The sequence below is a fragment of the Pongo pygmaeus genome, chromosome X (assembly GCF_028885625.2).
Source record: "Pongo pygmaeus isolate AG05252 chromosome X, NHGRI_mPonPyg2-v2.0_pri, whole genome shotgun sequence".
In the NCBI taxonomy this organism is placed as follows: Eukaryota; Metazoa; Chordata; class Mammalia; order Primates; family Hominidae; genus Pongo; species Pongo pygmaeus.
In genome coordinates, this window is record NC_072396.2 from 105157916 (window position 1) to 105172321 (window position 14406).

A 14406-nucleotide genomic window follows, 5' to 3' on the forward strand; every position below is an offset into this window, starting at 1 on the left:
GTAGTAAAGTTGGGTGAACTAAGTCTCAGAGGAGGTCTTTTTCTATACAAGGGTGAAAGAGTGGTAACCTTGGAAGTGTCGATAGAAAGTAAGGATGCAGGATGCTCATTCCTGCTGCATGTCCTGTGGTGCACAGATGTGGTTGAATGACAAGTGGTACGTCATCGTCTCTCTCTTACCTTTGACATCTCTCTTAACCTCATATTGTTTCTGTTCATAAACAGACCAAATTGCAATACAAATGAATTCTGTGTTTAAACATACTTTGTAAAGAATAGGAAATAAGAAGATATGCTTTCTCCTTTCTTCTAATAGCTCAATAGACTGAATTCTTCCAGTCAGGGACTGAGCCTTTTGTAACCCAAGTACTTATTAAAGTACTTGCCATTGAAATGGCAAAAATTGCAATTACTTTTGCACCAACCTAAATATTTGCCAGAAAGGCAATCGTAAAATGATTAAAATATATGAGTTTTTCCTTTCTAGATGTGATTAAAGGAGAATGTCAGATTTCCTATAATGCTGGAGTCTAGGGCAAGTGATTGTGTAACACTCATTTCATATTCAACATGACAGTGTTGCTAATAGTTCATATCCTTAAGCATATGAGGTAACACATTTTTTATACTGAAAATTGCTATTCTCTGTGTAGTATATGGCAGATGTGGTCATAACATGTATTCTTTCTTTTAAAAAAAGATTCCGGCCAGGTGTGGTGGCTCACACCTGTAATCCCAGCACTTTGGGAGGCCAAGGCGGGCAGATCACCTGAGGTCGGGAGTTTGAGACCACCCTGAACAACATGGAGAAACCCTGTCTCTACTAAAAATACAAAATTAGCCGGGCGTGGTGGTGCATGCCTGTAATCTCAGCTACTTGGGAGGCTGAGGTAGGAGAATCGCTTGAACCCAGGAGGCGGAGGTTGCAGTGAGCCGAGATCATGCCATTGTGCTCTAGCCTGGGCAACAAGAGTGAAACTCCGTCTCAAAAAAAAAAAAAAAAAATTCCATATCTAAATTCATGCTTCTTAAAAGTATGTTTAGATTCTTTCTCAAACCATTTCTAAGTACAGAAGAGGCAGTATGGAATATGCTGTAGTTTAGACTGTAAAGTTTAGAGTCATGACTACAAAAATACAAATTTGTTTAAAGAAAGTCTTTGCTCTTGTTGCTTTCTCTAGTACTATTAAATACTTTATTTTTTCACTTTCCTATTATTTAGAGAAGGTGTTGGCAAACTTTTTCTTAAAGGGATAGGTAGTAAATATTCTGAGCATGAAGGCCATATTGTCTCTGTCACAACTATTCAACTCTGCTGGTGTGGTGTGCAAGCAGCTGTAGACAATAAATAAATGAATGATGTGGCTGTGTCCCAATAAAACTTTATTTACAAAAACAGGTAGACCATAGTTTCCTGACCCCTGATCTAGAGTAAGACCTCAACAGATGGACACTGAAAATGAAATGGTAGAAGGGAATCAGTCATACAATAATTTAATTAGCAAATTGAGTGCATACTATTTGCCAAACTGAAGACTAAGCTGTTAACTAAATTCTTGTATATATACTGACTGGAATATGAAGCATCATTGAAAATGATAATTTTGAAGACTAAACAACATGGGAAAATGGTTTTAAATAGGAAATCAGGATAAAAGTTTCAAGTTTATGTCTTAATAAGTATGGGCCAGGTGCAGTGGCTCATGCCTGTAATCCTAGTACTTTAGGAGGCTGAGTCAGGAGGATCACTTGAGGCCAGGAGTTAGAGACCAGCCTGGGCAACATAGTGAGACCTTGTCTCCACCAATTAACAATACACATACGTAAAAATATTGAAAGGAATAACAAAAATTCATGCATTCCTTTCAATATTTGTATGAATTTAGTAACTAAATATATACATGCAAATATTGAAAGAAATACATTAATTTTTGTTAGGAGGATGATAGATAATTCTGTTTTTCAAATTCTCTGCAATATCTTTACATTCCAAAAATAACTAAAAAATGACCTAATGAAATGCTGATTAAAACTATTGTTTTTTTTATCACTATACAGTAGGAAAAAGAGACTTTTTGTAAAACTATTGTTCAGTGAAGTCCTGAAGGTTTTTTACTTAATCAGCGTAAGATTGACATTTGAGGAAAATGTGTTGCCCCTCTGTTCAAGACATATTATCATTTCTCTTATTTTTTTTTTTATGTTTTAACAGTGCCCTTATGTTTGCCATTTGTTATATTTACTTACCAAAAAAGAGAATGGTGAGTATTTTCATTACAGTTGTATTATACTTTGTGGAATTAGCATTTGTATTGGCCTTTATAAAGTTAAAATAACTATTAGCATTAGTTATATGACAGAAATCATTTTGTGGAAATTGCTTTTTAGTACTTTAAGAGCATCTGCTTAATGGCTTAATTGAACAGGGTATTTATTTTCTTGATATGTTACAAGAAGAAACTGTATGAATTGCATGGTGGTTAAATATAACCAATTTCTTTTTATTCTGAATCCAAATGCATAGTACCTCTTTCCTTTATGTTTTCTAGTCAAACCATTTCGTGTGAGAAAACTGCTTGATCTTCAGGCCAAAATAGTGAGTACCAAAAAGACCTAAGACCTGCCAATGTACTATGTGCCAGGTACTGAGCCAGGCATTGGGAATACAAAATCAAATAACTCTTGATCTTTTTTTTTTTTTTTTTTTGAGACGGGGTCTCACTCTGTTGCCCAGACTGGAGTGCAGTGGCATGATCTCGGCTCACTGCAACCTCCGCCTCCCAGGTTCAAGCGATTCTCCTGCCTTACCCTCCCGAGTAGCTGGGATTATAGGCACCCGTCACCACACCCGGCTAACTTTTGTGTTTTTTGGTAGAGACAGGGTTTCAGCATGTTGGCCAGGCTGGTCTGGAACTCCTGGCCTCGGTGATCCACCCGCCTCGGCCTCCCAAGATTCTGGGATTACAGGCGTAAGCCACCATGCCTGGCCTATAACTCATTATCTTTAAGGAACTTATTTTTTGGGGAGCTCAGTGAACAAAATAAAAAATCAGAATCAGACTTGGGGTCAAGGAGGAGTGGTGATGCTTGAGAGAATTATTTTATTTTTATTTTTATTTTATAGATGGAGTTTCACTCTTTTTGCCCAGGCTGGAGTGCAGTGGGGTATAATCTCAGCTCACTGCAACCTCCGCCTCCTGGGTTCAAGCAATTCTCCTGCCTAAGCCTCCTGAGTAGCTGGGATTACAGGCGCCCGCCACCGTGCCCGGCTAATTTTTTGTATTTTTAGTAGAGACGGGGTTTCATGTTGGCCAGGCTGGTCTCGAACTCTTGACCTCAGGTGATCTGCCTGCTTCAGCCTCCCAAAGTGCGGGGATGACAGGCGTGAACCACTGCACCCGGCCTGCTTGAGAGAATTTTTAAGGGATGAATAGGATTTAAGTAGGCAAAAAAGGGAGAGAAGGGCATTCCTCCCAGAGGGAACAGCATGAGCAAAGACATGGAGATGTCAAACAGCAAACATTGTTTAGGGAGCTGGGTTGGTATGGCTGGAACAGTAAGTGTTAGGGAGTGGTCATAAATGAATTTATATTTTGTATGGATGTGATCTAGGAAAGCTTTTTTTTTTTTTTTTTTGAGATGGAGTTTCGCTCTGTTGCCTAGACTGGAGCACAGTGGTGCGATCTCAGCTCACTGCAACCTCTGTCTTCCGGGTTCAAGCGATTCTCCTGCCTCAGCCTCCCGAGTAGCTGGGACTACAGGCGCACACCACCATGCCAGGCTAATTTTTATATTTTTAGTAGAGATGGTGATCTCATCATATTGGCCAGGCTGGTCTCGAACTCCTGACCTCAGGTTATCCATCTGCCTTGGCCTCCCAAAGTGCTGGGATTACAGGTGTGAGCCACTGAGTCTGGCCTAGGAAAGCATTTTAAGACATTATCTTCTGGATGCTTAAACTTCAGTATATTCTCTGACTGTTATCTCTGGTCCTTACAGCTCTCTGCATTGTTATTTCCACTTTACCTGCCAGGTAACAGAAGTCTGTGAAGCTTTGGATATGAAACAATAGGAAGTAATAGTGGTCATGCCTAACTGGAGCTTTCATGGCCTACCTATAGGCATTTATTGAATGAAAGACACAAACACAGAACACATTTGTGCTTCTCCAATGTGAGGTCTCCTCTTAGTGCAGTTCAATGATTATTCTTTTTTTGTAGCCTTCTGTTTTAGTTCCATGGGTACGATTATTTTTTCTTAGTTCTCTGAAGATATTAATGGTAATATTTTTGTCCAATTTGAATTTTATTTCACATTAATAGAAATTATGAAAAAAATGTACCTTTTCCCATGCTACAGCAAAACATTTCAGTGGAATAAGACAATTCTTACCATAATAAAAGATCTTAGTACCCAGGTGCAGTGGCTCACACCTGTAATCCCAGCACTTTGGGAGGCTGAGGCGGGCAGATCACGAGGTCAGGAGTTCGAGACCATCTTGGTCAACATGGTGAAACCCCGTCTCTACTAAAAATACAAAAAATAGCTGGGCGTGATGGTGGGCACCTGTAATCCCAGCTACTTGGGAGGCTGAGGCAGGAGAATTGTTTGAAACCGGGAGGCGGAGGTTGCAGGGAGCTGAGATCACGCCCGCCTGGGCGACAGGGCAAGACTCTGTCTCCAAAAAAACAAACAAACAAACAAAAGATCTTGCTGATTTGTTTTGTATTAGCTGAAACACAGTGTATGTTCAAGTTAAAAATGATTTATGAGATGATTGTCTAAAAATTTATAACGGAGACACTAAATGTCTGGCTTCATTACTACCACTCTATACAGTACATCACTAAATTATTCCATTGTCAATAAGTACCCATTTATAAAGATGCATACATAACATTGTTTTGATTAGCTGAATTTTGATGAATATGGGTAAGTCCAACAATATCAAACAAAGAAGGCATAGCCATGTTCATATGTAACCTAACATGCATGATAGTAACAGGCATAGTCAACATATGTGAGAAATACATTGGATGTGTGAATTTCTGATACCTGCAAAGGCATATATCCCGTCTATCCCCATCCATGCCCCATAGCTCCCAATCTATGAAGGAAACAAAACCACAAAAATTATATTTCTGGTGGCAGGCATGAATAGTAGGAAGTGGGGCATTTTCCTACATACACTAGGCCCTGTCCAGAGCAATCTTTAGAACAAGAAGGGGGAATTAGGTCTCATTCTAAGGGTTGGTTCTCCCTCTACCGGGCATGATCCTGTGTGTATGCACTTTGGGCTGTGATTTTTTTCTGTTTCAAGCTTTGTCTCTGTTTCCTTATAGTTTCTGTTTTTAGATTGTTTGGTCTTTCATGGTACTTTTTAAATTTAAATTTTATTTTAATTTTTTTTAAGAGACGGGGGTCTCACTTTGTCACCCAGGCTGGAGTGCAGTGGCATGATCATGGTTCACTGCCACCATGAATTCCTGGGCTCAAGTGATCCTCCTTCCTCAGCCTCTGGAGTAGCTAGGACTACAGGCATGCACCACCAGGCCTGGCTGATTTTTAAATTTTTTGTAGAGACAGGGTCTCTCTATGTCACCCATGCTGGTCTCAAACTCTTGGGCTCAAGCAATCCTCCCGCCTTGGCCTCCCAAAGTGCTGGGATTACAGGTGTGAGCCAATGCTCACCAATGCTTGGTAAAGCTTGTTTGTTCATATTTAAAAGTAAAACAGTAACATGATGATTGGAAATGTGTGTATGAGCAGGACTTGTTCATTGTAGGATCTTGGTGTTTTGTTGAGGATCCTCCCAGATGACTATGTTAATATTCTCAAAACAGAATTCTCCTGTTTCCTGTCTTATGGGGTTGCACTGTTGTACATAGAGAATCGTGTGTGTGTGTGTGTGTGTGTGTGTGTATTTATAATATTATAGGGAATTGGCTCATTTGATTATGGTAGCTGGTAAGTCCAAAATCTACAGGATGGGCCAGCAGGCTGGAGACCCAGGAGAGCCGATGTTCCAGTTTGAGTTAAGTGGCAGTCTACTATAGAACCAGGAAGAACTGCTGTTGCAAATAAAGTCTGAAGGCAGTCTGTTGGACATTTTCTTCTTCTGGGACCTCTTCTATTCAGGTGTCAACTGATTGGATGAGACCTATCCACATTGCGGAGGGCAGTCAATTTGCTTTACGCAAAGTCTCCTGATTTAAATGTTAATCATATCTAAAAAACCCTCACAGAAACACCCAAAATAATGTTTCTCCAAATATCTGGGCAGCCTGTGGACCAGCCAAATCAACACTTAAAATTAACCATCTGATATGGTTTGGCTGTGTCTCCACCCAAATCTCATCTTGAATTATAATTCCCATAATCCCCACATGTCGTGGGAGGGACCCAATGGAAGGTAATTGAATCATGGGGGCGGTTTCTCCCATGCCATTCTTGTGATAGTGAGTAAGTTCTCATGAGATCTGATGGTTTTATAAGGGGCTTCCCCTTCGCCCGGCTCTAATTCTTTTCCTTCCTGCCATCGTGTGATGAAGGATGTGTTTGCTTCCCCTTCCGCCATGTTTGTAAGTTTCCTGAGGCCACCCTAGCCACATGGAACTGTGAGTCAGTTAAACCTCTTTCCTTTATAAATGACCCAGTCTTGGGCAGTTCTTCATAGCGGTGTTAGAGTGGGCTAATACATCATCACAGGGTGTAAACCTGGCTACTGGCACTCTGAGACCTGAGCACTAGAAAGGGGTGAGAAATGGTCTTGGTATCCTCCCTTGGCTGTGCCTGGTATCCGAGTCCAGCTTCATTTTCAGAGTAAAGCCCTAATGTTTTGCCAGTATAGTGAAGGAATTTGGGGTTCTAACTGCTTCTTATGTAGCCTTTCATGCAATACTCCTGTTTTCTGTCCCTCTTGCATCCCCACTTTTTAGAGATATCTGGTCCCTCAACTCTTGATCCTTTCTGGGAGTTGTCAAGCATGAATCTGATTTTTTTGAGGCTTTTTCTGTTGATACCTTAGATTTCATTTTATCTATTCTGCTAACTTGGTTACTATTTGACCATCTTCATTCTAGGTTCCAAAATCTTATTTAGATTTTTCATATGCTGTTGTCTCCTCTCTTGTTCTCTTTGAACTTGTGCTTTGCTTTATCCTTTTTCATTCTTCTTTTATTTATTTATTGGAGATGGAGTCTCACTCTGTCACCTAGGCTGGAGTGCAGTGATGCGATCTCAGCTCACTGCTACCTCTGCCTCCCAGGTTCAAGCCATTCTCCTGCCTCAGCTTCCTGAGTAGCTGGGACTACAGGTGTGCACCATCACAGCCGGCCTAATTTTTGTATTTTTAGTAGAGATGGGATTTCACCATGTTGGCCAGGCTGGTCTCAAACTTCTGACCTCAAGTGATACACCCACTTCGGCCTTCCAAAGTGCTGGGATTACAGGCATGAGCTACCGTGCCCAGCCACCTTTTTCATTCTTTTACTGTCTTTTAAATGGGGCTTTGGGAGAACCCAGAATTAATCATATGTTCAATATGCCATTTTTAACTGGAAATCTCCCCCTTCCCTTTTTTAGTATTAACTTTTTAACAAAAAAGATAGTTTTAATTAACTAGACTACAAGTTCTAAAGGCCTTAGCACAACTAAGTATTCTCTAAAAAGCATTCTAGCTCAAAACAAACGCTCTGATACTCATTAATAATGGGTGTACAGAGGCTAGGAGATATTTTCAACATAGATAAACTGGGTCATTTTGGTTTTGTTTTAATAAGTTTAATTTCAAGAAGCTGTTATAAAATGAAAATATTGTATTTCTAAGCCTCATTTGCTGCCTTACTTTGTACAGTATTCGATTCAATAAAATTTTAGTATAATAAAACAATTTGGTTACTTCCTTAGAATTCATTTTAGTGGTATGTTTTCTCTGGATAGCCAGATGTATAAAACAGGTATCTAGCAGTAATCACGTCTTTCGTTGTGAAATTAGTGCTTTTGTTAAGACTTGTTTCAGTTATATCAAAGCTGCTTGATTATGGCATACCAATTGTAATTTCCTAGATAATTTTCCAAGAATTATAATAATCAGGTATTAGCTTCTCTTTTGGTCCTATCTCCTTGAGGTCTAAATCAAGGGTGAGTAAACTTTGAGTCCTGAGTATGCTACCAGTGAGAATAAGCTATGCTATGCTAGTAAGTATGACTGGTCAGCCTAAGGTATAGGAAGAGAAGAGAAAAATACAAGGAAGAAGTAAAGTTGGAAAAGATCGTAAGAGAGAAGATCACAGTTTGGAGAGGGTTGTTTTATGGTGGTTGACTTAAATGTCTGGTTACTCATTCCTTGATTTTTAATAGCATCTTCCTATAGCTATATCTCAGCGAAATTATGGTCTGAATATACTTTTTTCCTTCTTATTGGTATTTGTTTCCTCAGTTTCTTAATAGCCACAGAATTGAAAATGGAAAACTTATTTTATTTCAGGGAATGCAGCCTCATCTCCAGGCTTTGTTGTCACTGTATAAGTTCTTTGCTCCTGCTCTGATTTCAGTATCTTTGCCTGTAAGGAAGAAGGTAAGGGATTAAGGAGAGAGAAATCATATTGAGATTGAAATATGTTATTTTTGGTAAAGTTAACTTACAGATTTCAACTAAAATGTTTACAGCCTACTGTTTTACTATCTAGTATTGTGGTACTGTTTTGGGAAAGTTTTGTTTTAGGAATTGGTACTTCGTGTTGATCCCATTTGGTATATTTAATAGATTACTAATCAGAAAAAAAATACTTTAAGTGCATTTGTATGGGTGTAAAGGATTTCATAATATATTTTCAATTAATGAGGCATTTTAGACTTTATGTTGCTTCAGTTTATGGGTACCTACTCTCTTGTACTTTTTATCCAAATTTATAGATATATTTTAAGAATTCAGAGAATCTATGGAAGACGGCTCTGCTTGCCGTGAAGCAAAGAAACCGGGGACCTTCTCCAGAACCTCTGAAGTTGATGTTAGGTCCAGCTAATGTTCGTCCTCTAAAAAGAGTAAGTATCTAAAGCTCAAACAACTTGCATGGCTTTCTTTTATTAAATCCAAATAATAACCATTCGGATCTTAGAGGAGATTATAGATATTTAAGTATATGTCAGTTACCCAGGATTCTGTGTAAGCCATATTCAGATTCCTTTAATTGAAACACCTTAACAACTGCTTTTATATTTATGGTTTGTAGTCTGTTTAGTCCATTGATAGATTGTTTTATTATCTTTCTTCAGAAGTGGAATTCTCTCTCAGTTATACCAGTGCTCAATTCCAGTAGCTACACTAAAGAATGTGGAAAAAAAGAGATGAGTCTTTCTGATTGTCTGAATAGAAGTGGATCATTTCCACTTGAACAACTTCAAAGCTTCCCCCAACTTTTACAGAACATCCATTGCTTAGAGGTATGTGACTGGACCGTGTGCTTCTTTGCATTTTCTATTTGAATTTCATGACCTTTGTTTTTTTTGTTTGTTTGTTTGTTTTGTTAGATAGGGTCTTATCTGTCACCTAGGCAGTGGCGTGGTCATGGCTTACTGCTGCCTTGAACTCCTGGGCTTATGTGATCCTCCCACCTCAACCTTCTAAGTAGCTGGGACTATAGATGTGCATCACCATGCCTGGCTAATTTTTAAAACAATTTATATCAGGCTGGGCGCGGTGGCTCATGCCGGTAATCCCAGGACTTTGGGAGGCCGAGGTGGGCGGATCACTTGAGGTCAGGAGTTCAAGACCAGCCTGGCCAAAATGGTGAAACCCCATCTCTATTAAAAAATACAAAAATTGGGCTGGGTGCGGTGGCTCACACCTGTAATCCCAGCACTATGGGATGCTGAGGCGGGCAGATCACCTGAGGTTGGGAGTTCGAGACCAGCCTGACCAACATGGAGAAACCCCACCTCTACTAAAAATCTAAATTTAGCTGGGCGTGGTGGTGCATGCCTGTAATCCCAGCCATTCGGGAGGCTGAGCAGGAGAATCGCTTGAACCCGGGAGGCAGAGGTTGCAGTGAGCCTAGATCGCGCCATTGCACTCCAGCCTGGGCAACAAGAGCGAAACTCCGTTTCAAAAAAAAAAAAAAAAAAAATTCACCAGGCTTGGTGGTGCATGCCTGTGGTTCCAGCTACTCAGGAGGCTGAGGCACGAGAATCGCTTGAACCTGGGAGGCAGAGGTTGCAGTGAGCTGAGATGGAGCAACTGCTCTCCAGCCTGGGTGACAGAGCGAGACTCCATCTCAAAACAAAACAAAAAAAAATTATTCTAAAAATATGTTGCTCAGTCTGGCCTCAAACTCCTGGGCTCAAGTGATCCTCCTGCCTCGGCTTCCCAAAGTGTTGGGATTATAGGCACGAGCCACCATGCCCAGCCTATTTTTGTTATATATTTTCTATATGACGATTCCCTTATCCACTTTTCAGATACTTAACTGTTGATCGGTTGTTCTGTCATTGCAGCTGCCTTCTCAGATGGGCTCAGTGCTAAACAACTCTCTGCTGCTTCACTATATTAACTGTGTCAGAGATGAGCCAGTCTTGCTGAGGTTTTATTACTGGTTGAGTCAAACATTACAAGAAGGTAAGAATTGAGTGAGGATGGACCAAGATAGTTAACAAATGGGTTTCTTTTATAAGAGTGCCAAATTCTAGAGAACAGGAGCCTTCATATGCTGTAATTATGTCTGTGGTAATCTTATATTTAGAGCATGAATGTTTCTGTTGTAATTTTAAGGCAGTAAGAAGGTAGAGGGATTTTGTTAAGGAAACACTGCTGGATGGCCACCAAAACTCACTGGGTGGCTCCACTTTGATGACTATCACCCAAGGATTCTTCATCTTTGTATGTTCAGAAACTTGCTGTTAGGGCCCCAGAATCATCCTGTTAATGGTAACGAAACTCAGAAGAGACAAATGTACAAGCCAGAATGTCAGCTTATTATAAAATTAATTATTTCTGGTAAGCAAAATGCTCATATCTGCCAACTAGAATATCCCCTCTGCTATCAGCATATATGGGAGCCAAATTTGTCATTAGAAGATTTCTTAATTATAGAATTAAATGAAAGGGCAGTGAGAAGTCTTTCATCCAAGCCGTAGTAAAGCCTGAGCATTTCATTCCTCCAATGGTGGGGGGCGGTGGGGAGGGGCGGGTATATTTCTCTAGAGATAATATTTCTTTTGACCAAATTTGAGTCTTTCTTTACTGGATACTGGATAAGCAACTCCTGATTCTTCTGGTGGTTAAAGTTGCTTTTAGTTGGTTCCAGGCCAATTCTCCTTCTTCTTCTCTGAATCTTTTAAACAGAATATGATACAGTTTATTAGATTTCCACGTGCTAAATTTGTATCACTCTTACATTATACCCAGCATACTCTAATTGAAATTTAGGGTATTCTAAAACTTTCAATTCATATGTTTATACTTTCTTGGATTGCTATGTGATATAAAGCTTATCATATTCATTATATGTGAATTCTCTCCATTTCTATAAGCTTTTCCCTATATTTACACTATAAGCTTTTCCCTATATTACCAAGTTGAGGAATATCTCACTATCATCTCCATGTGTCTGTTCCAGTCTACATCATGAGTTAGCTAGGATGTATGAGACTTATGGCTTTTTTACTTTGTCACTTGTCACTTTAGTGATAATTATGTTTTGTGCACTTTTTTGTTGTGGTACAACTAGATGCTTATATTTACTGTTTCTGCTCTAGAATGTATTTGGTACAAGGTGAATAATTATGAACATGGAAAAGAATTTACCAACTTCCTGGATACTATCATCAGGGCAGAGTGCTTCTTACAAGTAAGATTTCACTTGCTTCTTCCACTCTCCACCACTCTTTACTAAAATTTATTTAGATATCCATTGAAAACCTTTTCTTGCCTGGCTGCGGTGGCTCACACCTGTAATCTCAGCACTTTGGAGGCCAAGGCGGGTGGATCACTTGAGCCCAGGAGTTCAAGACCAGCTTGGGCAACACAGCAAAACCCCATCTCTACAAAGAATACAAAAATTAGCCTGGCACGGTGGCATGCATCTGTAGTCCCAGCTACTCAGGAGGATGAGGTAGGAGGATCACTTGAGCTCAGGAGGTCAAGGCTGCAGTGAGCCGTAATTGTGCCACTGCACTGCAGCCTGGGTTACAGAGTGAGATCCTGTCTCAAAAACAACAACAACAAAAAACCCTTTTTTTTAGTACCTGACATCTTTTGTAAATAATATTTGTTCAGTTTGAAGCTCATTATAGATAAAGCTGAGTTGGACTTTTATCTTTGCACTGTTAGATTTGAAGAAAGAATATGTTATATTATGCAAATAAAACGGAAAAACCTGTAATTTAAGAGAACAAACTGAAGATGTAATTAAATGTATTCAGTTAATTGAATTATCCAGTAATGTAAATTTCATAGGGTCACTACTTATATTCTTATAATCAACAAACATTTTTTGAGCATCAAATATGTTCCAGCAAATGGACTATTTGGTTTGGGTAACCCTGAGTTTTATTTTAAGCTGCAGCTTAGGTATCGGCACCATCAAGAAGCCTTCACTTATTGCCCAGTGTGGGTTAGCTCCTTGTTCTATGTGCTACCATGGCTCCCTGTGCTTACCTCTATCGTGACATTTTTAGCATCCATTTTTCCACACATTATGAGCTCCCAGCAGGCAGAAACCACGTCTAACTTTTCTTCATGTATAGATGTTCAGCTTGATTGATAAATGTTTGTGGAATAATTCTTTGTTTTTTTTTTTGAGACAAGGTCTTGCTCTGTTGCCCAGGCTGGAGTGTACTGGCACAATCATGGCTTACTGCAGCCTTCACCTCCTGGGCTCAATTGATCCTCCCTGCTCAGTCTAGTTAGTAGCTAGGACTACAGGTGTGCACCACCGCTCCTGGCTATTTTTCGTTTGTTTGTTTTTTGTATTTTTTTGTAAAAACGGGGATTTACCACGTTGCCCGGGCTGTTCTCAAACTCCTGGGCTTAAGCATTCCTTCTGCCTTGGCTTCCCAAAGTGCTGAGATTATAGGTGTGAGCCATCACACCCAGCCCAAGTTTTAGGGATTTGGTGTGAAACCATTTAATTGGAAGCTGGGTGCAGAGATGGTAGTGAGGATAGCAATTGAGGTTGACGTTTATGTTTCCTACTTGGGAAGATGGATGACATTCACTGAGAAAAGAAATATAGGAGGAGCAGGCTTGGAAGGAAAGATGTTTCACTTAAGAGATGCCTAATGGGATATCAAAGCAGTCATATCCAGTATGCAGTAAAATAATGAGTCTAGATCTCAGGAATGATATTTGGGCTAGAGACACAGATTTAGGACCCCTCATGTTAAAAGTGGTTTTAGCTATGATATGGATGAGATTGTCCAGAAAATTCATGTCATGGAAAGAAGGTCTTAGGATAGAGTCCTGGTGCATGTCACTGTGAAAAGCTTAGGTGACAACGGAAAAAAGGGAAGTCCCAGATCCTCACTCTGGTGGAAATATAAGCAACCTAGACATTTGAGCCTCTAAAGATGGAGCTGCTCAGAGTTGGGAGTTGGTCTATGGCCTCTAATGAAATTCTAGCCCTATTACATAATATTGTATACATTTTATTGACTGTTCAAATTACTGCATGTACCCCAAGATAATAAATCTTATCTTTTAAAAAATATTCTGTAACTTTTAACTTTCTTTCCAATTGATGAAGTTTTATGGTATTTGAGAACTATATTGATAAAGATGGTAATGTATGCAAATACTAATCATCTCATCCTTTTTCTGAGGAAGTCTGGCACCTAACCTAAGGCTTTTATTATATTCATGACAAAAAATTAGTCTAAGAGTGAAGCAACTATAGCACAAAATAAACTGGTTGTTTAGAGCATAATTTTATGACTGAAGAGTTCCATATAAGGATTTACTATTCACTTGTGTTACAGGAGGGGTTTTATTCCTGTGAAGCATTCCTGTATAAGAGCCTTCCTCTCTGGGATGGCCTTTGTTGTCGGTCACAGTTCCTTCAGCTTGTGAGCTGGATTCCTTTTAGTAGCTTCTCTGGTATGTATCATGAAAATGTGGAGTCATTTGATTCAATGTACTGTGATTGAAAGGATTTTGAATAATCTTTTTTTTTTGATTCCTAGAGGTGAAACCACTACTTTTTGACCGTCTAGCACAGCTCTTCTTTACATCAACCATTTATTTCAAGGTAACAAAAAATTGCCTTGCTTAGATTCAATAGGATGTATTATTCTATTGCTAGTGGTACACAATTCCAAACTGACATTACAGCAATGGTTTTATAACAGGATTTTCTTGGACCTGGGCTTTGAGGTACAGCATCACTCAACTCAAAGTTAATGCATAGAATGT

The 14406-nt window shown here is 39.5% G+C and overlaps 1 protein-coding gene across 10 annotated transcripts in view; it reads left to right on the forward strand.

Annotated features, from left to right (window-relative positions):
- The window catches only part of CENPI (centromere protein I), a 71188-nt gene that overhangs the window by 22655 nt on the left and 34127 nt on the right, over positions 1–14406 (forward strand). For 9 of the 10 annotated variants that reach the window (XM_063660702.1, XM_054472933.2, XM_063660704.1 and 6 more), the window contains 9 exons: positions 2212–2260; positions 2549–2595; positions 8488–8577; positions 8916–9044; positions 9276–9443; positions 10494–10614; positions 11754–11845; positions 13974–14091; positions 14178–14242. In XM_063660702.1, coding sequence (XP_063516772.1) covers positions 2212–2260; positions 2549–2595; positions 8488–8577; positions 8916–9044; positions 9276–9443; positions 10494–10614; positions 11754–11845; positions 13974–14091; positions 14178–14242 — 879 coding nt within the window. The remainder of the gene's footprint in view (positions 1–2211; positions 2261–2548; positions 2596–8487; positions 8578–8915; positions 9045–9275; positions 9444–10493; positions 10615–11753; positions 11846–13973; positions 14092–14177; positions 14243–14406) is intronic. The other variant, XM_063660706.1, reaches the window with a different exon arrangement.